Source organism: Gekko japonicus, unplaced genomic scaffold (genome assembly GCF_001447785.1).
Source record: "Gekko japonicus isolate JY-2015 unplaced genomic scaffold, Gekko_japonicus_V1.1 scaffold1190, whole genome shotgun sequence".
Taxonomy (NCBI): Eukaryota; Metazoa; Chordata; class Lepidosauria; order Squamata; family Gekkonidae; genus Gekko; species Gekko japonicus.
Window position 1 is genome coordinate 422,416 of NW_015173159.1, and position 24,761 is coordinate 447,176.

General features: G+C 45.8%; 1 protein-coding gene across 1 annotated transcript in view; it reads left to right on the forward strand.

The window, feature by feature from the left end:
- The window catches only part of LOC107119836 (piezo-type mechanosensitive ion channel component 2-like), a 109,998-nt gene that overhangs the window by 69,180 nt on the left and 16,057 nt on the right, over window positions 1–24,761 (forward strand). The window contains exons 32-38 of the mRNA XM_015422450.1: window positions 7,323–7,581; window positions 8,923–9,098; window positions 16,070–16,217; window positions 18,313–18,527; window positions 21,166–21,324; window positions 22,423–22,570; window positions 24,216–24,404. Of these exons, the coding sequence (XP_015277936.1) occupies window positions 7,323–7,581; window positions 8,923–9,098; window positions 16,070–16,217; window positions 18,313–18,527; window positions 21,166–21,324; window positions 22,423–22,570; window positions 24,216–24,404 (1,294 nt within the window). The remainder of the gene's footprint in view (window positions 1–7,322; window positions 7,582–8,922; window positions 9,099–16,069; window positions 16,218–18,312; window positions 18,528–21,165; window positions 21,325–22,422; window positions 22,571–24,215; window positions 24,405–24,761) is intronic.

A 24,761-nucleotide genomic window follows, 5' to 3' on the forward strand; every position in this document is an offset into this window, starting at 1 on the left:
TTCTCCAGGAAAAGCCTCTTTGACCCAGCTTGACCTGATCAGTGGGTGGGGAAAAGAGAGGTGATAAAACTCCTGGAAGCAAGGAGGAAGGGCTCTTTGTGCAGAGTCCATAATCACAGACAGAACTCTTAACTGAGGTCTGGAGGAGGAGGCTGTTAACCATGTGCTGGCCCAAAGAGCTGGGGGAAGCTTCTAGATAAGGAAGCTCTGTAGAGATCTATAACATCCCAAGCTAAGGAGCCTGTCCTATATTTTAACATCTATTAGGACATGTACAGGGAGAGGAACAGAGGAATTGTGTTTTACCCATTTCTTTTGAATCCCTTGCTCAATTTGGTGCTGTGCTAAAAGTATGCTTGTGAACATTTTCTCTTTAATAAATACTTTATAACTTTTGATGCTGGTAATGGTTCTCTGTACCACATAGACATTCAATGTCTTAGACACACTATTTTAAAAGGAGCGCCGGGGGAAGGCCGGTAGTTGGCAAGTGGCTGTTTCTCCAGGGGCGCACAAGGCAGTGACCAGGTGCTGGGCAGCAGGAGACACAGGGGCAAGGGCTCAGAACTTGGAAGGGAAGCTGGGAGTCCTGACCCTCCGAGTGGGCAATGTCTTACAAAGGTCAGGTGGTGGTAGCGGGTTACCCGAGATAAAAAGAAAAACCTCTCCAGGTGTGGGAAAACTGTGGAGGGCAGGGTGGAACAGGGCCTGCAGGCTGGAGTAGGCCATTCCGCCACATGAGGGGAAAAGTTCCCACTTCTCTTGTATTCCATATTGAGGGGTGATAGTTCTCAGGTATAGACTGGTTGTCCTGAAGCTGCAAAATTGCCTTTCAAACCATCTCATCATCAGGTTGCTGGTGATTTAGTGGGTTCACAGGGATTATTATTTTTTAATGCCTTGTAGCTGCCGGAGACTGAATGAAGCCACTGAAGATGCTGCTGGAAATGAAAACGTGGCAGAAGGGAGCCCTGGTGGGACCTGTCCAGCATCTTCCTGTGCAGATTTTGCTGGCCTTTCTGTGCAGAATTTGCCTTTAGAGACAGAAGAACCTCCAATTTCCCTGCATGTCAGAATCACAGAAGCAGGCAGGCCACTGAGCAAAGTTCCTGCTGCGATGACTGCCAGTGACCTGCTTCTGAACAGGCAAGAATTACTCCTGTTATGCATCTACTAATATTATGTTTTGGATTGCTGTTGCACTCAGGCAGTATCAAAGGTGCTGATGATCTTAGGACGCCCCGAAGCCCAGCTTACTGCCTCCACCTCTGTATTCTAACATGACTTCTAAGGTTGGGAATTTTTTTTAACATATAATGTCTATGAACCAAGGTCAGAACCAGATCACCAAGAGAGATGTCCAGGATGGTAAATTCTGAACCCTGGAATTTTGTCTCTCCAAGATTCTATGCATCTCTTGGAAGCAATGTGAAACTTTTTTTTTTAATTCAGCCTGGCTTTTGATAACCAGGAACCGGAAAGGCAGGATAATATAACTGACGTAACTGTTACTCATCCTGAACCTATGACATGGGGCTAGGGTTGCCAACCTCAAGGTGAGGTCCAGGGTTCTTTCAAAATTACAACTGATCTCCAGACTACAATAGATCAGTTCCCCCAGAGGAAATGTCAGCTTTGGAGGGCAGACGCTATGGTGTACCATATACCAGTGGTGGCGAACCTATGGCATGGGTGCCAGAGGTGGCACTCAGAGCCCTCTCTGTGGGCACGCGTGCCATCGCCCCAGCCAGGCCCAGACCATCATTAAAGTGTCGAATTCTCTGCCAAATAATTTTAAGTAAATGAAAGCATTTGGGATTGCTTTCCTTACTTTGTTTGGATCATCTTAAGATAATGTATGAGTTGTTTTTTCTCAAGTAAAACCTCAGTATTCAGGTTAAATTGCCGTGTTGGCACTTTGCGATAAATAAGTGGGTTTTGGGTCGCAGTTTGGGCACTCGGTCTCTAAAAGGTTCGCCATCACTGCCATATACTCTATAGCAGGAGTGGCCAGACTTGCTCACTGTAAGAGCCACATAGAATAAAAATCAGATGTTTGAGAGCCGCGAGACACTAACAAATATCACGCACACATTTTTATTTAAAAACATGCAGATTTGCCTTTTCTTAACGTTAAACGAGACTGCCAAAAACAAAAGGGGTAAAAACAGATATTGATAATGATAATTTATTTGTCCAATGATATTTATTTGTTTGCTAATGATATTTATTTGTCTGAGAGAGAGAACATAAGAACATAAGAGACGCCAATGTTGGATCAGGCCAAAGGCCCATCCAGTCCAACACTCTGTGTCACACAGTGGCCAGAAATACCAGTGCCATCAGGAGGTCCAGCAGTGGGGCCAGGACATTAGAAGCCCTCCTACTGTTGACCCCCCCCCCCAAGCACCAAGAAGACAGAGCATCACTTGCCCCAGAGCCCCTAGCTATACCTTGTGGCTAATAGCCACTGATGGACCTCTGCTCCATATGCTTATCTAATTCCCTTTTGAAGCCGTCCATGCTTGTAGCCGCCACCACTTCCTGTGGCAGTGAATTCCATGTGTTAATCACTCTTTGGGTGAAGAAGTACTTCCTTTTATCCGTTCTAACCCGACCGCTCTGCAGTTTCATGGAGTGCCCACGAGTTCTTGTATTGTGAGAAAGGGAGAAAAGTACCTCTTTCTTTACCTGCTCTTTCCCATGCATAATCTTATAAACCTCGATCATGTCACCCCTCAGTCGTCTTTTCTCCAAGCTAAAGAGCCCTAAGCGCTTTAACCTTTCCTCATAGGGAAAGTGTTCCAACCCTTTTATCATTCGAGTTGCCCTTTTCTGCACTTTTTCCAAAGCTATAATATCCTTTTTAAGGTGTGGTGACCAGAACTGCACACAGTATTCCAAATGAGGTCGCACCATTGATTTATATAGCGGCATTATGATATTGGCTGATCTGTTTACAATACCCTTCCTAATAATCCCCAGCATAGCATTGGCCTTCTTTATTGCAGTCACACACTGTCTCGACATCTTCAGTGAGTTATCTACTACAACTCCAAGATCTCTCTCTTGATCAGTCTCTGCCAGTTCAGACCCCATCAATGTGTATTTATATTTAGGATTTTTGGCTCCAATGTGCATCACCTTGCACTTGGCCACATTGAACCCCATTTGCCATGTTGACGCCCACTCGCCCATCCTTGACAGATCCCCTTGGAGTGCCTCACAATCCTCACTGGTTTTCACCACCCCGAACAACTTTGTATCATCCGCAAATTTAGCCACTTCACTGCTTACTCCCATCTCCAAATCATTAATGAACAAGTTAAAAAGCAGTGGACCAAGTACTGATCCCTGCGGTACCCCACTGCTTACCACCCTCCACTGAGAAAATTGCCCACCTACACTCACTCTCTGTTTTCTATGAACTAGCCAGTTTTTGATCCATAAAAGGACTTGTCCTTCTATCCCATGATTTTTGAGCTTACTTAGGAGCCTTTGATGAGGAACTTTATCAAAAGCTTTCTGGAAGTCAAGGTAAATAATATCTATTGGATCCCCCTTGTCCACATGTTTGTTCACCCCCTCAAAGAACACTAACAGGTTAGTGAGACAAGATCTTCCCTTACAGAACCCATGTTGAGTCTGCCTCAATAGGTTTTGTTCATCTATGTGCCTACTAATTCTTTCCTTAATAATGGTTTCCACCAATTTACCCGGTATCGACGTCAGACTGACTGGCCTGTAATTTCCCGGATCTCCTCTGGAACCCTTTTTAAAGATGGGAGTGACATTAGCTACCTTCCAATCCTCAGGAATGGAGGCAGATTTTAAGGAAAGATTACATATCTTTGTCAGGAGATCTACAAGTTCACATTTGAGTTCTTTCAGAACTCTCGGATGTATGCCATCTGGGCCTGGTGATTTTTCAGTTTTTAAGTTGTCTATCAGTTTTAGGACCTCCTCTCTCATCACCTCAATCTGACTCAGGTCTTCCAACACCCCTCCTGAAATCAGTGGTTCTGGAGTGGGCAAGCACTTCTCATCTTCCACAGTGAAGACGGAGGCAAAAAATGCATTTAGCTTCTCAGCCATTTCCCTATCATCCTTCAATACTCCTTTTACCCCTTGGTCGTCCAAGGGCCCCACTGCCTCCCTGGCTGGTTTCCTGTTTCTAATGTATTTGAAGAAAGTTTTATTGTTGGTTTTTACGTTTTTTGCTATATGCTCCTCATATTCCCTTTTTGCCTGCCTGACCTCAGACTTGCATTTTATTTGCCATAGCCTGTGTTCCGTTTTATCAGCCTCACTGTGACTAGCTTTCCACTGCTTAAAGGAATTCTTTTTACTTTTTACAGCCTCCATTACTCTGTTTGTTAACCATGCAGGCTTTTTCCTATACCTGTTTGTGCCTTTCCTAACCTGCGGAATATATATTTTTTGAGCTTCTAGGATCGTAGTTTTAAATAGATCCCAAGCTTCCCCAATTGTTTTGACCCTTTCTACTTTTCCTTTCAGTTTCCTCCCCACGTGTCCCCTCATATCAGAGAAATTACCCCTTTTAAAGTTAAAAATGGTTGTGTGAGTCTTTTTGGCCAATTCTCTATTTGTACAAATGATGAACTCAACAACATTATGATCACTGTTTCCAAGCGGTGCAATCACTTTTACATCTCTCACCAGGTCTTGAGTGTTACTTAGGACCAAATCAAGGATCGCCTCTCCCCTGGTAGGTTCCGTGACCATCTGCTCCATAGCACAGTCATTTAGAGTGTCTAGAAACTCAATCTCTTTTTCCCGACTAGAACACATATTGACCCAATCAATGTGTGGGTAGTTAAAATCACCTATTATTACACAGTGTTTTTGTCTAGTTGCTATCTTTAAGGCATTCATCATTTTATAATCCTCCTCTATCTTTTGATCTGGTGGGCGATAACAAACTCCCAGTGTTAAGTTTCCTTTTGGCCCCCCTATTTCAACCCATAGAACTTCCAGAAGCGAATCCAATTCACTTAGCCTCTCAATCTTTCTAGACTTTATACCCTCTCTGACATACAGAGCTACCCCACCTCCAACCCTTCCCCCCCTATCCTTCCGATATAATATATAACCGGGAATCACTGTGTCCCACTGATTTTCCTCATCCCACCAAGTTTCAGAAATACCCACAATGTCTATTTTTCCCTCCGACACCAAGCACTCCAACTCCCCGATTTTACCTCGGACACTTCTAGCATTTGTATAGAAACAGCTGTAATTTCCCTTACAAGTTAAGCCTGCATCCTTCCTCTTGCTATCTCGAGTCGTTGTCCGGCAGTCCATGTCACCAGCCATGGCCTCTGTGGACAATTTCAATCCACCTCCCTGTAGAAAAGCAACCGGTACCCCCTCACCTCTCTCAGATGAGCCAACCCGAACCAGAGACTTTTCATCTCCTGTCGGCTTTCCCCCAATATTCAGTTTAAAAGCTGCTCTGCCACCTTTTTGATTTTAAGTGCCAGCAGCCTGGTTCCTTCTCGGGACAAGTGGAGACCGTCTCGCCTGTACAGCTCCCTCTTGTTCCAAAAAGTATCCCAGTGCCTAACAAACCTGAACCCTTCCCCCCTACACCATCGTCTCATCCACGCATTGAGACTCCTGATCTCTGCCTGTCTCTCCGGCCCTGCGCGTGGAACAGGTAACACTTCTGAGAAGGCTACCTTGGAGGTCCTGGACCTAAGTTTCCTGCCCAGCAGCCTAAATTTCTCCTCCAGGACCTCACGACTGCATTTCCCCACATCGTTGGTGCCGACATGCACCACGACCACTGGCTCCTCCCCAGCACTATCTACCAGCCTATCTAAAACACGCGTAATGTCCGCTACCTTCGCACCAGGCAGGCAAGTCACCATACGGTCAGTACGCGGGTTCGCCACCCAGCTGTCTACCTGCCTAAGGATCGAATCACCCACTACCAAGAGCCCCCCTCCCACCCTGCTCAGGGATGGTTCCTTGGTGCAAAAGGAGAGCCGCTCACCAGCTGGGGAAGAGGTCCCTTCTGAGGGCACATTCCCCTTATCCTCAGCATGGTGCCCTGTTTCCCCTAGACCCTCATGCTCCCTGACAGCAGCGGGGCTGCCAGATCCAGAGTGGGACGAAGCTAACAAGTCCCCGAGAGTCTTTTCTGTGTGCCTAGCTGACTGTCTCTGCTTCTCCAGGTCAGCCACCTTGGCCTCAAGGGAGCACACACGTTCCCTGAGAACCAGGAGCTCCTTGCACCGAGGACACACCCAAGACTTCTGCCCAGTGGGCAGATAGTCATACATGTGACACTCCGTGCAAAACACTGGATAGCCCCCAACCCCCTGCTGGCATTCTGGCTTCATAATTCTTTTAAAATAAATAAATATAATCCCCCTTTTAAACCCTTGGTATTTATGTGGGTTTTGTTATCAAGTCAAATTATTTTACGGGAAAGACAAAGAGCCTAGGGCCTTGTCTTTCTGGCTCTTTTTGGGCTTCTTACAGCGCCCCTAGTCTAAGAGTCCCTAGGCTAAGAGCCACAGGCAAAGAGCCCTTTAGCTCACCCTTCGGCTCGTGCCAGAGGCTCGTGCCTCTGCCAAGGTGCTTCCTTAAATAGAGGCCTCCCCCAGCAGAGGTCAGGCAGCAGCTATTCAAATTCAAATTCACCCAGGCACTCAATCACAGGCAAAACAATGCCCCTTCCACTTCCTCTCAATTACAGGCAATCCCAGTCAAACAATGCCCGTTCCTCTCCCACACTCAATCAGCCAGGCCTCTGCAAGAACTCTAAGTGCTTCCACACACTGCTAAACACAGTTTTCCCACAAAATATCCTTAGCTGAATTCTCTCAGCTGAAAGCAAGTAAAAGAAACCCACTCACCTCTCTCACAGAGAGAGAGAGAGAGAGACGTGGAAGGAAAGAATGAAAGAGCTGGAAAGAAAGAGAGAAAGAGAGAGAGAGAGAGAAAAAAAGAAAACAAATAGGTGGGAGGGAGAGAGGGAGGGATAAAAAGTATGCCTCCCCTTCGCTTCCCCAGCTGCCCTGCCGGGAGCCTCACAATATGTGTGAAAGAGCCACATGTGGCTCCCAAGCCACAGTTTGGCCACCCCTGCTCTGTAGTATACCGTAGAGTCTAGAAGCAACAGAGGGCCTAGAGTGGCTATAGAAGGTGGATGCTAGGATTATGTGTTGTTACCTGTAAAGATACCAAAGGCCAGAGGCTGGTTGGGGACTAAGAGAGGCATGGTAAATGTACAAGCTGATGAATATGCCATTTTACTAATTAATGTTTCTTGTTTGGAAAATGCGACACAGGACTTTTTATGACAGTGAACTGGAGCAATCCGACAAGTTCTACCAGGGACTCCCTCGCCCCCTGAAGCTGGGAGCTGCCTTGTACAACGCCATGGTGTCCAAATCAGAAGTGCTGTGTTACTCTGTGATCATCCTGAACCACATGGTCTCTGCTTCTGTCCTCACTTTGATCCTGCCCGTCCTGATATTCTTGTGGGCCATGGTGTCCATTCCGAGGCCTACAAAATTCTTCTGGATGACAGCCATTGTTTACACGGAGGTGGGTATTCCACGGATCAGGAATCCCCAGTGTGGTGCCCATGAAGAATAGATTTTTATACCCTGCTTTTCTCTACTTTAAGGATAGTGGTGTAACTAGCCTATTTGGTGCCCGGGGCAGATAATTTTTTAACATCCCCCCCTTTTATTTTGCCATCAAGTCACAGTGGACTTACGGCAATCCCGTAGGATTTTCAAGGCAAGAGACATCTGGAGGTGGTTTGCCATTGCCTGCCTCCATGTAGGTCAGACTATCCTCGGGTTATCCAGGTCAGGGCCTCTCCTCTATACGACACTATTATTTTCATCAGGGCTATTTTTGGGCAGGAACGCACAGGAACGGAGTTCCGGCTGGCTCCCGAGTCGGCCACGCCCAGCAGGAACTCATTAGCATAATAGGCCACACCCAACAGCAGAAACTCATTAGGATTGGCTAAATTAGGGGTGTGTGGCCTAACATGCAAAGGAGTTCCTGCTACAAAAAAGGCCCTGGGTTTTGACAATAAACAAAGTAAACAGAATAAGAAGCAAAAGGTGGGTGTGGCTGGATGACCACACTTCTGGTAACATGGGGGTGTGGCCTAATAAGCTATCGAGCTGTGCTGTTATGGGGTGTGGCCTAATATGCTAATGAGTTTCTGGTGTTGGGTGTGGCCTATTATGCTAATGAGTTCCTGCTGGGCTTTATCTACAAAAATGAGCCCTGATTTTCATTAATAATCATGAAACAAAAGGAATAATAATAATGGCCAGGAAATAGATTCAGGTGGGTGGCCATGTTGGTCTGAAGCAGCAGGACAAAGTTTGGTCTTAAAGGTGCCAGTGCATCCAAACTTTGTATTCAGTGGCCAGAAAAGAAATGCAGGCAGTGAAAAAATTCTTTTATTTAGTTTTGTATATATAATCATGCCATTAAAAAAAAATCAAATTCCAACTCGCCATTCCATCATGAAAGCCAGTGTGGTGTAGTGCTTAAAGTGTTAGCCTAGGATCTGGGAGACCCAGGTTCGAATTCCTACTCATGTCGTGGAAGCTTGCTGGGTGACCTTGGGCCAGTCTCGTTATTCTCAGCCGAGCCCTGACCTGGAAGTGACAAGGGTAGCTCTAGCAATCACCAGAAACTCTATGGTAATATTATCCCAGTTGCTGACCAGCTGAGCATCGATGGGCAAGGGCTGCAATTGTCTGGATCGTCTCCCACCATAAGCGGGCAAATGGAAACCCTACACATAGAGCAGGAAAAGCCCTATTCAAATGGGAACCCTATAGACAGAAGAGAAAAAGCCCCATGTCATGAAGTAATTTGCTTCTGAATAATTAGATTTTTCCTTTCCCTGATCAGGTAAATATTCTCATCAAATACTTCTTCCAGTTTGGGTTCTTTCCTTGGGCCACTAAGGTGTATTGCGCTATCAATGCAGAAGTGCCGTTTGTTTTGCCAAATATTGCTGGGATTGAGAAGAAGGATGGCTACGTGCTCTTTGATCTGGTGCAGCTACTGGCTTTGTTCTTCCACAGGTATAACTTGAAGGTACGGCAAGCCTTTCTGCATCCTCAAAGGGAATGCTATCTGTTTTTCAGAGCATGCTCTAATTAAATCCTCCTGTAAGAGTGGATTCCAATTGTAAGTAAAATAGCAAAACAGGATGGGGGAGAGGTTGGCTTAGGCTTGGTTTTTGCTCCCTATTGGCAGGCAAAATCCCACTGATGCAGCCTCATCCTCACAGTCTCCAAAGTCTTCATTCCCACAGCTCAACTGGGGATGGGAAATGGGGCGGGGGGGAATGCCTTCTAAGTGTCGATGTTAATTCTGACAGGAACCTCGAAGTGCCACCAGTGATGGTCTAAGGGTCTTCCTGATCTGCGTAGTGTTTACATTGGTGTTGCTGATATCCTTTCCCCCATGCCCCACCCCCAAAAGTGGGAGTGGTGGCGCAGGCGGTTAAACCGCCTGCTGGTAACATCTGCGAACAACCGTTACAGCTGTTCGAATCCACCGCGGCCAGAGTGAGCACCTGGCCCTAGTCCCAGCTCCCGCCCACCCAGCGGTTCGAAAGCACAATTAACATCAAGATGCGAGTAGATAAATTGGGTACCTGCCTTAGATGGCAGGGGGCACCCTTCCCCTTCCGGGGGGCTGGAGGAGCACTGGAAACGAGACGAGGCGGAGAACAATGGCATCGGCGGCAAGCATGGCGATCGGGTGAAAACATCGTAGCAGTCCAGAAATCGGCGGCGATGGGAGGAGCCAGGTGACGCAAGGAGAGCGTGAGGCGCAGGCGTGGGCGGAGCCGTGATGGACTGAGCCGAAGCCGCGCCGATGCGCACCCAGCGCAGGATGGAGGGAGCTGGAGGGAGCCGAGCCAGCAATGGGCCGAGATGCTGAACTAAGATCAAGAAGAACAACAGCGCCATCTACAGGGTGCTGGTAGGGCAGTCCCCACCCCAATTCAGATGTGGCCATAGTTAGGGATAACAGAGTAACTGTAAGCCGCTCAGAGACCCCCTAGGGGGTTCGAGCGGGGTAGAAGCCGAAAGTAATAAATAATAAATAATAAATAATAAATAAATAAAAGTTGTGGCTCCTTGACAGAGCATCTGCTTGGCATGCAAAAGGTCCCAGGTTCAATCCCCAGCGTCTCCAGTTAAAAGGACCAGGCAATAGATGATGTGAAAGACCTGAGGTGTTCTCAGTGTTGTGCTCTGAGGGTGCTGTGCTGTCCACCTGAGAACCCGGAGAGCTGCTGCCAGTCTGAGTAGACAATACCGATTTTGATGGACCCTTGGTCTGATTCAGTATAAGGCAGCTTCATGTGTTCAGTTGTTCCTGGCATACTCCTGCTAACTTTCTATAGGCCTCCCATTTAGCCATCCAGGGTGAGGACTTACCTGCTCCCAGTGCCAGTTTCTGGCCCCCAAGGGACTGAAGAGTGAGAGAAAAAACAGCCCCCTCAGGAATTTGCTTTATAGAGACCAGGGGAGGCAACCTAGAAAGTCACCTCAAAGCGACATCACTTCCACCTCAAACTCTGCCCCCTCCAGACACCCCCCCCCAACTGGTGTTTGCTGAAGCAGTGTGGGGAACCCTAGGAAGAGGGTGTTTCCTGTCCTTTGGTAGTCGCCAGAACTCCATGTTCCAGGAAGTGTTCCACCCCATTCAGTAGGACTACCGTTCTGGGTTGGGAAATTTCTGGCGATTCCTAGAGAGGCGTGGTATCACTTCTGAGTTTTCCTGGAAGTGACATCACACCATCGCCAATGGCTGCCCCCCATGTCCCCATCGCCCTGATCTCCTGACAGTTGCTGGGCCTGGCAGCCCTGGTTGAGAGGTTGCTGTGGGGTGTGTGGAAAGGGGACAAATTGCTCTTTGTCTGTGCAGTTTTGTTGACAGAAGAGAAAGGAGAGAGGATTTGGCCTCCTTTTTCTGCTCCCCATTGCATGCCGTTATTAGTCCGTACGTGTCGTGTGATCCTGGGAATAAACTTTCTCTGGGGAGGGGAACACAGGAAAGATCTGCAGTGCTTTCATTCAGGCGTTATTAGATCCGATTTACGACCTCTCATTTTACAAAGTGTTTTTGGTTCTCATGCTTTAAACTGGCACAACAGATTTCAGTGTATAATTTTCTATAGTGCCATGGGGTTTGGGATTCCAATGACATCCAGACCTCAGACCCCAAGAAAAAGAACTCCACAAGGAAGCAGAAGCAGAAGGAAAGCAGAGACCACCCAAAAGAACCTCAGCCTGGATTAGGAGCACAGCAGCTTTGTAGACTTCCGAGTCCTCCCAGGACTATCTTCAAAAGAAATGCCAAGAAGGAGAATGAAGGTAGGCCTGTGCGTTTGACCGTTGTGCTGTTGTGGTGAAGAGCAGAGGGTTTAATATTGCAGTGTGCAATAGATGATGAGCAGCAGATAATGGAAAGGTATCAGAGATGCTTGTACACTTCAGACATCATGCCAAATCATGGAAGATTGACTAAGGTCCTTTCTGCACTTGGATCTCATGATCCCTGGTTTTATCAGAGTTCAACTCGGGACACAGTACCTTGCATTTATCCCAGGCAAGTGTGGGGCAAAACTGGGGTGACCTCAATGTAATGTGGAAACAAAAGATACCCTGAGATAATTACAGGGGTGAACTCAAGTGTAGTGTAGAATGTAAGTTCGGGAACAGGGTTGAACCAGGATTTATAGTCTAGTGTGGAATCACCCACTGATTGAGAATGTTGTCTGAAGGTACAAACTGAATGTAAAAACTATGGTTTGTGATCAACTAGCAAAACCAAATAAGGAAAAATGGTTTGAGGTGGGTTGACATGCTTTGATTTGTTTTGCTTTAATTATGAATTGATACTGCGTCTCAACTGGTGGTGTCATAGATGCAACGAACATGAAATTGAGCAAACTCCAGAGGACAGCAGAAGACAGGAAGGCCTGGCGTGATCTGGTCCATGGGGTCACGAAGAGTCGGACTCAACTGTGCGACTGAACAACAACAACTCAACTGGTGGTGCTCTAGCCACTGTTATAGCTGTCATAGCCACTGATTAACTTCCAGGCGCCATCGTACTCGGAGTGCTGAGCAGATAGAAAATGAGAGTAGCCATGGATTTGCCTGTATATTTGGAAGTGCAAACCAATGGCTTTTGTTCTAGACTATGGCTAGTTCAAGTCATGATCTGGCACAGTTTCTACCCCCCTTTCAAGTCAATACCAGCAGGTTGGGGGTCCCCTACTGTGATCCCAATCTGAACTGGGCCTTGCAGGCACCTGGGAATTAAATTCTCAGAATGGGCCACCCCAAAACATCTGATGAAAAGTCCTCAGGGCTACTATAGGAGAGAAGGCAAGGCCTCTGAAAACCCACCTCAATGGTTAGAAACAGAATGTTTGCGCTGATAGCATATAGAAGGCTGTGCTTTCAGCAGGTGGACCCCACACGAGCTGGTGGAAAGCTACGGAGTCTCCCCCCACCACCATATGATCCGAGGTCGATTTGGGGGGGATCGCGGGGGATCGCAGTTTCCCCGGGTGAGGTGCAGGGTGGCGGGGCACACGACGAAGCCCCGCCCCCTTCTTCCGGCCGCCCCCTTCTTCCAGCCTCATTCTGTTGCAGAAGGAGGAAGAAGCAGGAGGGTAAGTTGGCGTCCTCCCCCTCTGCCTGGCCGAGGCCACTCCATGTGGTCTCCGCAAGGACTCCCAGCCCCATCCAGGAGCTTCCCCGAGGTAGCTGTGTTAGTCTGTTGCTGCAAAATAGTCCAAGAGTTCAAATAGCACCTTTAAGACTAACCTTTAAGACTAAGACTAACTGAGTGGTGGGTGTGGCCTTATGACACACTTCCGGTGATGTCAGGGTGTGTGGCCTTATGACACACTTCCGGTGATGTCAGGGGGTGTGGCATATGCTAATTAGTTATGCTAATGAGTTCCCCTAGCTCTTTTTCTATGAAACGACCCCTGCATATGATTATTTATTCTGCTAATGACTGCGCTTTGCTGTTTTATGGGTTCCTGTTATCACTTCTGTGGACTATTTTAATGATTGCGTGTTTTTTTTAAATTTATTTCGATGCTTCGGGTGCTTTTTCCTGAGTGGGGGGCATCCAAATGTCCTAAACTGTAAACATTCGATATGAGGGAAATGACGATTTCGCAGATTGAGCACTGTGTGCTTTCTGTTGGTCAGACGGATCTCCGAAAGAAGCCAAGAAGAAATGGAGCCTTTTAAAAACAAGCCTGGCTGATACGGAAGGCTCAGCCAAGAAGAGCAGAAAACTGACACTGCAGAAAGCAAAAAAGCTGGTGATTAAAATGTAAATGCGAGTACATTTTTATTTATTCAAAACATGTTTATCTCTCACCATCAGTACCATAAGTTTTTGGTTAGCCAGAATCCAACGCCCTCTCCCCAGCAAAGTTTCGTAGCCAGAATCCAACCTGCCCTTCCTCCAGTCTGAAGGGTCTTCTTCCAAATAAAGTGGCCCTTGTGTCAGAGGAAGAGCCACATAAGTTGGAGGAATTCTCCTGAGGTTGGAGGGGAGCATAGAACGTTGCTGAGTGGTGAAACTCAGGCTGTTGGGTCTGTTAAAAAGGTGGGGCTGCTGCAGGGTTTCTGCCCTGCACAGTTTCACTTCCTTTGTGTAGTTCACAAAGTGTTACATGGCTTTTGTTTCTGAATTTTCTACCTGGAACTTTTTGAAATGTTTGTTTATGTTTCATGAGTGCAATCCCTACTTTGCAATCTGTTGAAAAAATGCAATTGTAGCATATGACGACCTCTTATCTGGGGAGGTCTGGTTTCCCTTTAAAGTGTTCTTTATGTTTTGTTTTACTGTGTATATCCGGCTGCCACCAGGAAATTTAAGGCTTTCCAAACCTGTATACTATACTATTTCTATCACTGGGTAGGTAGGTCAGTTTTAGGCTTTCGAGGTACTAGTGTGGTCCTGGGAAGTATTTCTTTCAGAACTGGTATCTTAAATAAAAGTAGATTTATTGATATAATTCGTAAATAATATGGTAGTACACTGTAACTAGGAATGGGTAAATACTAAACAATTGCTTTGATATTTCACACACTTTTCTCTCTCACTGTCAGGGATCTTGGCATGTAACTTTGTAACACTTTTTTCCTTCAGACCATATACGTTTACTGTTTCACTTTAGCCTGTCACTCAGACTTTATATTTTTCTCTTTAACTTTACTTTCTTGTTTCATATACATTTAACTTTTCTTCATACACAGAAATAACTCCTAAGCACACACAAAACTGCTTCTCTCACAGAAATCAGAACAAACTCTTCTCAACTGTCTTCATCAACTGTCTAAACTGTAACTGTCACTCTTGACAGACATACATATTAATCCACTCAGAACCACTTCCAAAACCCCTCCCCCTCTCTGTCAATCACCAATCACACCACTCTTGTCTCTTCAACCACTCTAATATATCTCAGCCATGCAACCAAACTTTTAAAGGGACACACACACATATAAAACAAGGAATCATTACATAGCACTTGTCAGTCTAAACTAACCCTGTATAAAGTGTTACCTACACCTGTTCCCACCCCCTTTAGGTTGGTAATGGTCTGGTGAGTGCCCCTTACCAAGGCGGGTAGAATGTTAAAAGAAAGTTAGCTGGAATGCAACACAAGTTTATTTAAACAATAAAATAGTTTATTAGCTAAAGCCAAGCAGGGAATACAAAACAGAATACTTACTTCCACAAAAAAAAGAGAGAGTCAGTGGTTAAATATACAGAACAAAGATTTCCCCATGCACAGAAGCTTCTGGACTGGCCCAGAGAGACCACGAAAGACAAAGCCTTCCCTGGATCTCCGAGAGTCAGTGCTGAAATGAAGTGTCTTGCCTTCTTTTATACCATATTGGTCCCATACATTTCAGTAGAGCTATAGAAATTATAAACTGCATCAATTAATCTAACTGCCCTGGTAATGTGGGCCATTATGGCCCAGGAAATGTTCCCACATTCCAGAGGCAATGGGGTCACCCTGAGGCTTTTAGCAAAACAATGCAAGATAGCACCTAAATTTTTAAATGACAAACACAAGAATCCTTACAATTTTAGGATGTTCTTTGTTTCCTTGAATCAGGGCAGACAGTCAAGCACTGTCTGCTGGCTGGAGGTGTGATGTGAGTTTCTGCATGTAGGCAAGCCTTTAGTATTGCAAATATCCTGGCTTCCTTGACCTAATGGCAGGTGCATACCAATCTTTTATTTTTAAACGTTTCCAAGTTATTTAGATTCATGAACAATGTAATGCAAATGTTGGTTCCTGTGTACGTGATGGAGGAAAGATATCTCTTGAGACAAAGGCCTAGCAAAAATTATGTTCGGAGTCATGTTCACTGTGCTGATAGCTGCTTGGAAAGTTACAGAAACAGAGGAGAGAAAAACACTATGATTTCTTTATAAAATTAAATGTATAAATGGGTTTTAAATTTTCTGAACCAACTATTTTATTTTTCTCACCACACAATCCAGTGTAGAGTTACTGCAGTCTAAGCCCCTTGAAATCAAGAGGTTTGAACAGATGGGAGTGACTCCACATATGATTGCACTTGCAGTAGGGTTTCCAACACTGCTTTGGCACATGCCTAGAGATTTTAGGGGTGGGAAGGCCTGAGTTTCGGGATGATGTGATGTCACTTCCAGGTGATGCTCTAGGCTGCCTCCCCCAGTCTCTGTAGTCTTTGCTGTAGAAACTAGGGGGAATTCCTAGAGTGTCTCTGTGTGGAGGCCATTTCCACCCCTCTACTCAATTTCTTTGGGATGGGAAATTGGAGTGGGTAGTTCCCCACCCTAGGTGGGTAAATGGGAAGCCTGCACTGCAGATGCTTGCTAGCAAAGCCAAGTGTGCTGAATGTGTTCTCCTGAAGCTTTATCCATGTGAGATATCTGTTTGAGACGCATGGCTCTCCTTTACAATTTGACTAATTTAGGTTCATTTTTTTACTCCCAGTGTTCTCAGGGTTTACCGGCCGATCAGACAATTCTTCCATGACATAATCTACCCAGAGTACAGTGCAGTCTGTGATGTTTATGCTCTCATGTTCCTAGCTGATGTGATCAATTTTATTATTGTCATCTTTGGCTACTGGGCTTTTGGTGTAAGTATATGCATGAACGAAAGTCTCCAGGGGTTCAGTAATGCCTGAGACATGCAATTTGGTAATCCTAGACGTGTAGGAGTTGACAGTGGTGGTGGGGAGATCATTTCGCATATTCTCACGTTCATATTGTTATTTCTTGACATGTTTTAAGTTTATTTTTACTTATTTGAAACAGTTTCCTCCCTTTCTCCAAAGGAATCCTAGGTGGACTGGAGTTAATAAAAATTTACTTGAGAGTAGACTATAAGGAAGTTTGAAGCAACACAGATTCTTCACATCTGTATTTGAAAGCAAGGAATTTAAGCAGAATCTTGGCTAAACAAAAAAGAAATACAGCCAGATTTGAAAATGGAGTAGAAATGTTTTGAATAAGGCAAATAAATCTGCATTTTAAAAATAATCTAAATTTTAAACATGAAGTGTTGCGTTGTTTTCGTTAAAATTTGCCCCAGTAATAGGACTCAGAAGCAAGTTTATTTTTCCCATGGAGTGTGTGTCATAAAATTGGCAGCAATATTTCTGTTCAATATTTTTGGAAACATTGGTGATGAAAAGTGGCGTCAAGTCACAGCCAACATTGCAACCCTGTAGAGTTTTCAAGACAAGAGACGGACATTATATTCAGTGGGACTTACTTCCAGGAAAAGGATGCTGTTCAGAAGTGTTGAACGCCTGCTTTGGATGTGGAAGGTCCATGGTTCATTTCCCGGCATCTCCTGTTGAACATTCTTAAAGAACAGGTTCTGGGAAAGCACTTTCTCTGCCTGAGACCTTGAGGAACCTTTGCCATGCAGAGGAGCTAGTATTAAACCAGCTGGATTAATGGTCTGATTCTCTACTAGGCAGCTGCATATGAAACAGAACTTGATCCACTGGAACTCTTATCACATTGTGGGGTTCTCCCCCCCCCCCCACCTATTGCATTCAGTCTGTTTTCAATTTACAAGCAGAGAAAAGACAATCTCCTCGTCTGCTGTGCTGGGTGATTGGTTTGGGCACCTCACCCATAGTGAAACTCACGTGCTCCAGAGGTTCTCTGTGAATTCTGCTTCAGGCGTTGCATTAAGAGTGGAGCAAGGTGGAGCATGAATCACCACATGCGTCTTACTCTACTCTGTAGCTGGCCAACAGACAAAAAATAGGTTTTTAATTTCATCTACAGTTGAGGGGCGGGAGCAGAGCAGATGTCAAAAGCTCTGCCTTTAGTGGAAACAGTCTCTTTCTTCCAAGCACCTCCTTCCAGGAGGTAGCTTCCTGCTAGGTTTCCAAGTAGGGTCACTCCCAAACTGTTGTTTGGGAAATTCCTGGAGATTGGGGTGGGGTGTGTGGAGCCTGGGGTTTGGGAGGAGAGGGGCCTCAATGGGGGTATGAGGCCATAATAGCCACCCTCCAAAGCAGCCGTTTTCTTCAATGGCACTGATCTCTGTAGTCTCCCTCTAAGCTGTGGAGTCTTGTGAGCAGAAATTCTACTCTGTAAGCTACTGGCATTAAAGTTGTGAGTGAGCGATCTTGTTGCTGCATAAATTAGCTTGCTCTGGAGCCCTCCTTCCTGAGTGAAGACAAAAATGTGTGAGCTGGAGCTGGAGGTTCAAAAACTGTGAGCTAGCTCACACTAACTCAGCTTAGAGGGAACAGAGATCAGTTGTAATTTTGGGAGATCTCCAGGGCCCACCTGGAGGTTGGCAGTCCTGTTTCCAAGAGCTGAAGGGGAGGAGCAGAGAAGGTAGTAAAAGACGATCCTCAGCACCCTCACGAAACTACAAGTCCCAGGGTTCTTGGGGGAGTGGAGTTATAACAACTAAGTTGCTATACTGCATGGATGTACCTACTGGACTTCCCTCCAAAACTCACGTGAGGCGGCCTTCTACTGAATCAGACCCTTGGTCCATCAAGGTCAGCATTGTCTACTCAGACTGGCAGTGGCTCTCCAGGATCTCAGGCAGAGGTCTTTCACATCACCTGCTGCCCATTCTGGGGATTGACCCTGGGTCCCAGAGGCTCAGCCACTGATCTACGGCCCCTCCCCAACTCAGGGCTGCTTCTTTTCTTTCATACCCCTATTTTAGAAACAAATGCTTTCCCATTCTTTCAGAGGCACTCGGCTGCCGCTGACATCACAGAATCCCTCTCCGAAGACCAAGTTCCCGAAGCTTTCCTTGTGATGCTTCTGATGCAGTTTGCTGCAATGATTGTCGATCGGGCAATCTACCTGAGGAAGAACATGTTTGGGAAGTGCGTTTTCCAGGTGGTCCTCGTCTTCGGCATACACTTCTGGATGTTCTTCATCTTGCCTGGAGTTACGGGAAGGTACCACAATGTCCAATTTGAGTGCAGGGGGGCCGGGTACGATCTCGTGTTAATGATCCAATAGACCAAGCCGTGGAAAGACATGGGAGGTGCTGTTGATGTCATCCATTTTAACCCCCTTGAAAAGACACTGTGTTTGCTTTTGCCCTTGATCATGATGGTTGCTTGGCTGGGGGGGAAAAGGTCTTGGATTGCAACTCATGTACACGTACAATGGGATAGAGACTTGCACAATGCACATGTGCGTGAATATGTGCAATCAAGGCACCCTAATTCTGTAGCTGAAATGTGTAGACATGTAGTAAATCCATGCCCTGACCTAGCCCAATCTTGTCAGATCTTAGAAGCTAAGCAGGGTCAGCCCTGGTTAGTGTTATGATGGGAGACCACCATGGAAGTCCAAGGTCTTGCTATGCAGAAGAAGGCAATGGCAAAACACCTCTGTTCATCTCTTGCCTTGAAAACCCATAAGTCGGCTGTGACTTGACACCACATTACACACAAACGGTAAACCCATATGTACAATATTATGGATATATGCTTTTATAGATTGTCAGGGTGAGGGTAATGGAAAAAGAACAGGGATGGGGTGCATAAGACATTGAGGGCGGTAGCTACATACAGAATAGAGCTCAAGAGCTACAAATGCATCACTCTTATTTATTTGGCTATGCTGCTATATAAATAATGAACAACAGGGATGGTAGGTATTAACATCCATTTAAAGTAGACATTGATCAACCCTCATTGTTCTAAGCAAACCTGACATGGAACGTCAGTCGGATGCAGGACATCCAGGTGTGGGCTGCACAAGTATCTCAAGGTACTGACAAGTACAAATCATGCCATAATGGGCACTTGTAGATCTTTCCCCCATCCAGCCAATGTCCTTATGCCCATATTCCTGTCTGAATGAATAACTATGAATGGGTGGTGCGCGCACATGGTTTCTAAACCATTTCTAATCTAGCCGCTGGGGTCAGATAATTGACCCCTTCTCAGAAAAGCCACCATTCCGGCTGTTTCTTTAAGGCAGAGGGCTGCAATTAGTTCTCCCCTAAAGTCCCAAGAATGGCATGAGAAATGACCATCGGAGAGGAGTCTTGCACTGTGGGATGAGGACCTGACTTTAAGAAAGCTTACATCTAACCAGGTGGTGGTGGTGGTGGTTGTAGGCAACTCTTGGCACCTGTGCAGAACAAGGGAACACCAGTCTATTTCCCTCAGTGCTCAAGAATCCAAGGCAGGCCCCTGATATGATGGCAGTGCCACCGGAGGAGGTGGCATGGGGGAAGCAAGGGGCATGGATCCTGCCAGCTGTTGCTTCCTGGGTGCTGCGCAGCAAGGCAAGCCCACGAAGGGCTGGTGGTGGTGCTGGGGCTTGGCTTACTCCCAAGTATATCTGACCAAGCAAAGCCCTTATCTCCTTCCCCTCCTTGTTTGCTGGCATGCCAGCATCTTTATTGGTAGATGTTGCCCATTTTCCCCAGCACTGGGGTATTATTGGTGTTGTATGTATTGTACATTTATTGTTGGGATTTTAACTTTTAATTATTTATTGTATACCTTTTCCGTTGTTAACCACCCTGAGCCCTGCTTGCAGGGAAGGGCGGCCTAAAATCTAATTTAATAAATAAACACTTATATATAATTGTATTTTGGTCATGGACTCTCCTGAACGTTCCACACGCTCCCAAATCAGTTGGCTCCCTGATCTGTCACTCAGAGGGTGTCCCTAACCACTGGCTGTGTTGCCTGAGTCCTGCCTCCAACATTCTAAACAGTTTGCCTTACCTCTCCCTTCCATAGCCAGTCAGAACACAGAGGTCATTTGCATATGTGGTCTGATTGGCCTTTGCCTCTAACATTCTAAACAGTTTGCTGTTGGTAGTCACTGAATGTGTCCTGAGGTAAAATATATATCCCAATCTCCTTGTGGGGCCTGGAGATCTCCCAGAAATCACCGTGTTCCCCAGTCACCGTGTTCCCCAGTCACAGCATATCATTTCCCCTACAGAAAATTTCCCAGCTATTACAACTGATGTCCAGATGACCAAGATCAGTTCTCCTGGAGACAATGGCTGCTTTGGGCAGTGGACTCTATGGCATTATACCCTGCTGAGGTCCCCCCCCAAACCCTGCCCTCCCCAGGCTCTACCCCTCAAATCTACAGGTATTTCCCAACCCAGAGTTGGTAACCCTGTAACTTGCTATGGAACCACTTTCCAGACCCTTGGAACCCAGAAGACATGGCATAGGAGGAGGTGCTTTTCTACCTTAGCTGCCACTGCATAGCCCCAAATCAACATAAGTCAGGGGTGGAGGAAACCATACCTGTTACCATGAAGCTGTCCTCCCATACTACCCACTTGGAGCAGCAAAATGACTTGAGACAGCCCTGGCTTATAGCTAAGCAGAAGGAAATAAACATGGCTTGCCCCCCTCTATTTCCCCCTTCCCTCTGCCGTCCCACCAGCCAAAGCTGGGACACTCACCTGGCGCTTCCTTCTAGAGCTCATTGTATTTCTTCCCACAATGGACCTTACTCCTAGTAAATACATAAAACAGTTGCCTAGGCCTAATCGAATCTTCTATTGCTCAAGAGGGAAATGGAGGTGTTTCTTCTGTTCCCTTGCAGGAGGTTTAACAGGAACCCAGTAGCCCAGCTGTGGTATTTGGTCAAATGTGTCTATTTTGGCCTGTCAGCATTTCAGATCAAATGTGGTTACCCTAAACGGGTTTTGGGCAACTTTCTGACCAAGAGGTACAACTGCATAAACCTCTTTCTGTTCCAGGGGTAAGCTCTGTGTTACGTGTGTTTTAAATAAAAACCTAAAAGAATTTGATCGATTTTGATTTCTATTCCGCCCTCCCCACGAACGAAGATAGTGTTATCTTCCTGAATGTCAAGTCATTCTGTTCATTGCTTCTAGGAGCTCCAGAAAGATAGGTAATGGCACTTTTGTAATGTACGTCTGTGGCCCACGGCTGAAGCAGGGCAATATCACAGACCTCTCCTGTTAAAAAGAGAACAGGTCACTTGAACTGCAGCCGTAAGAGCACTTTCCTGGGAGTAAGCCACATTGATAGATCGTCTTTACATATCCTAGATATTTCTTTACACAGAGAGTGATTAAAATGTGGAATTTGCTGCCAGAGGATGTAGTGATGGCCACAGGAATAAACAGCTTTAAAAGGGGATTAGATAGATTCATGGAGGATAGGTCTATCAATGGCTGCTAGCCATGATGGCTGAGGGGAACTTCCAAGTTCAGAGGCATTAAACCTCTGAATTCCAGAGCCAGGAAGAAACATAAGGGTCTCTATGCCCTATTGTTGACTCTCCAGAGGAACTCATTGGCCACTCCGCAAAACAGGATGCTGGACTAGGCATGCAATGGAGCTGATGGGCAATAGATTCAGGTCAGACAAAAGGAAATACTTCTTTACACAGAGAATGATTAAAATTTGGGATTTGCCACCAGAGGATGTACTGATGGCCACAGGTCTCAGTCTCTATGCCCTATTGTTGGCCATCCAGAAGAACTGGTTGGCCACTGTGTGAGATATGAATGCTGACCTAGATGGACCATTGGTCTGATCCAGCAGAGCTTTTCTTATGTTCTTATGAGAGTAGGAACAGAGAATTCTCAGCACCAAGCTACAGTTCCCAAGGTACTTCTTGGCATGCTATGAGCAGATATATATTCGTAGTATGGAGAGGGCCTCAGACTATGAGAATCTGTTATCACTCTGTAACCATACTAGAATGTTGGTAGAAAGCAAAAGTCACTTCCTGAGTACTGACTTGCCACAGTTCCCTCCTTGGGTAGTTAAAGCAAAATACTGACCCCTACCATTGACCTGCATTCTTTTTTTTCTCTCCTGGGGATAGATTCCGCCTGATACCTTTCCTGACAGAGCTGAGGGCTGCCATGGATTGGGTTTGGACAGACACAACTCTCAGCCTGTCCAGCTGGATCTGCGTGGAAGATATCTATGCTAATATTTTCATCATGAAATGTTGGAGAGAATCTGAGAAAGTGAGTGGCTTTCCTTACTGGGTGATAGAGCCTAAACCCAGAGAACTCAGTAACCAGACTCTAGGCCCCATGACATTCAGCCACAATAAGATTCAGTCATTAAGGATATAGTTACCTATTGAAATTCATGAGTTTCTGCCTTGATTCACCTGTCAGCAGTTTGTATCTTGGGGTCCCCTGCAGTGACATAGAGAGAACTGAGTGAGTAGCGCCCCTCCTCCTGGTCATGTGATCATTTTGGTGAGAAAGCGCCAGGTGGAGGAGGGGCACTCCTCGTCTACTAGGAAGCTTTGGAAATCTTTTCCGCGGCTGGCCTCTGCACTCGGAGTCCAAATGTGTACCTGCACATAAGGACACTCAGATGAACAGCAGTTAGACGTAAGTGCAACCTTATTTTCTCACTTTAAATTAAATGTGCAGATCAAAGTGAAAATGAGTGGAGGTGATGAAAATGGCTGAAGTCACAGCTGACTTATACACAGGGCTATTTTTGGGCAGGAACGCACAGGAACGGAGTTCCGGCTGGCTCCCAAGTTGGCCACGCCCAGCAGGAACTCATTAGCATAATAGGCCACACCCAACAGCAGGAACTCATTAGGATTGGCTACATTAGGGGTGTGTGGCCTAACATACAAAGGAGTTCCTGCTACAAAAAAAGGCCCTGGGTTTTGACAACAAACAAGGTAAACAGAATAACAAGCAAAAGGTGGGTGTGGCTGGATAACCACACTTCTGGTAACATGTGGGTGCGGCCTAATGTGCTAATGAGCTGTGCTGTCAGGGGTGTGGCCCAATATGCTAACGAGTTCCTGCTGTTGGGTGTGGCCTATTATGCTAATGAGTTCCTGCTGGGCTTTTTCTACAAAAAGAGCCCTGCTTATACATAGACCTTTATTGGCATAACACAGGAACAATAAGGAAGGCAATGGAACAAATAAATTAATAGAATGAATTAATAGATCATAACAAGTTACATCAAGTTACACCAACGAATCATTTTTAAACTTCTCAAGAATAGTGAACTCAGTTAAAAAATATAACAATCCAAATGAGCACAAGGGGGATTAAGAATTATGCGCCCTTACCCTTATCTTCCAAACATAAGCTAAGAATTCAGCAACAGACAGGGTAATTGCCGAGAACTTACCAGACAATAGAATTTTAAGACCATTGTCAGTCGAACTCCTTGTGGAAGGTAAGTGGGGACTGATCAAATAGCTGCGCATGGTAGAGTATTGGGCACAGCTGACTTATGGTGACCCTGTACAATATTCAAGGCAAGAAATAAAAAGAGGGGGTTTGCCTTTACTTGCCTCTGTGTAGCAACCCTAGACTTCCTTGGTGGTCTCCCATCCAGGTACGAACCAGGGCCGACCCTGCTGATGAGATCAGGCTAGCCTGGGCCAATGTTAGATGCTATATATTAAATAACTATTGGGAAATTATTTCAGATTCCCGTGCATATAATAAAAATGAATAGGTCATGTGTTAATTCGGCAGATGTCTGGACTATGAAGAATTCCAATTTTTTTCCCCTTAGTGCTGAGTTTAAACCCACCAAGTGCAGAATTTTTTCGGGGGGAAGGTTCAGTTTGATCACAGAGTCTACACCCATCTCAGTAATTTCCCATTTCCTGTTTTGCAGAAATATCCCCAGCCTCCTGGCCAGAAGAAAAAACTGATTGTGAAGTATGGAATGGGGGGTGTCATTATCTTTGTGCTGATCTGTATTATATGGTTCCCGCTGCTACTTATGTCATTGTTGAAATCAGTGGCTGGAGTGACCAACCAGCCTCTGGATGTGTCCATTCAAATCACCATCAGCGGCTATGAGGTAAGATGGGATGTGTGTTGTCTGTGTGTGCCTCCTGAGTAATGAAATATTTGACAATCAGGCTCCATTCACATTATCCAAAGCTGCCAATCAGCTCTGTTAGAAAGTCAGAGGAACATGCAAACCACATGGGGCTCTTCTGTACTCTTATTTACATTGTGTGTGCACCATTGCTTTGGGGTTTTTTCTTTTCCTTTTCTGCATGTGTTTTGCTCCCTCTACTGGTTGCTTCGATTTCAAATTGCTATATCTCTGGCCTATTTCCCTGGACTTTAAAACTGCAGGGAAATATGCTGAAAATACGACAGTGTAAAATCGAAGCAACCACTAGAGGGCGAAAAACACTTGTGGAAAATA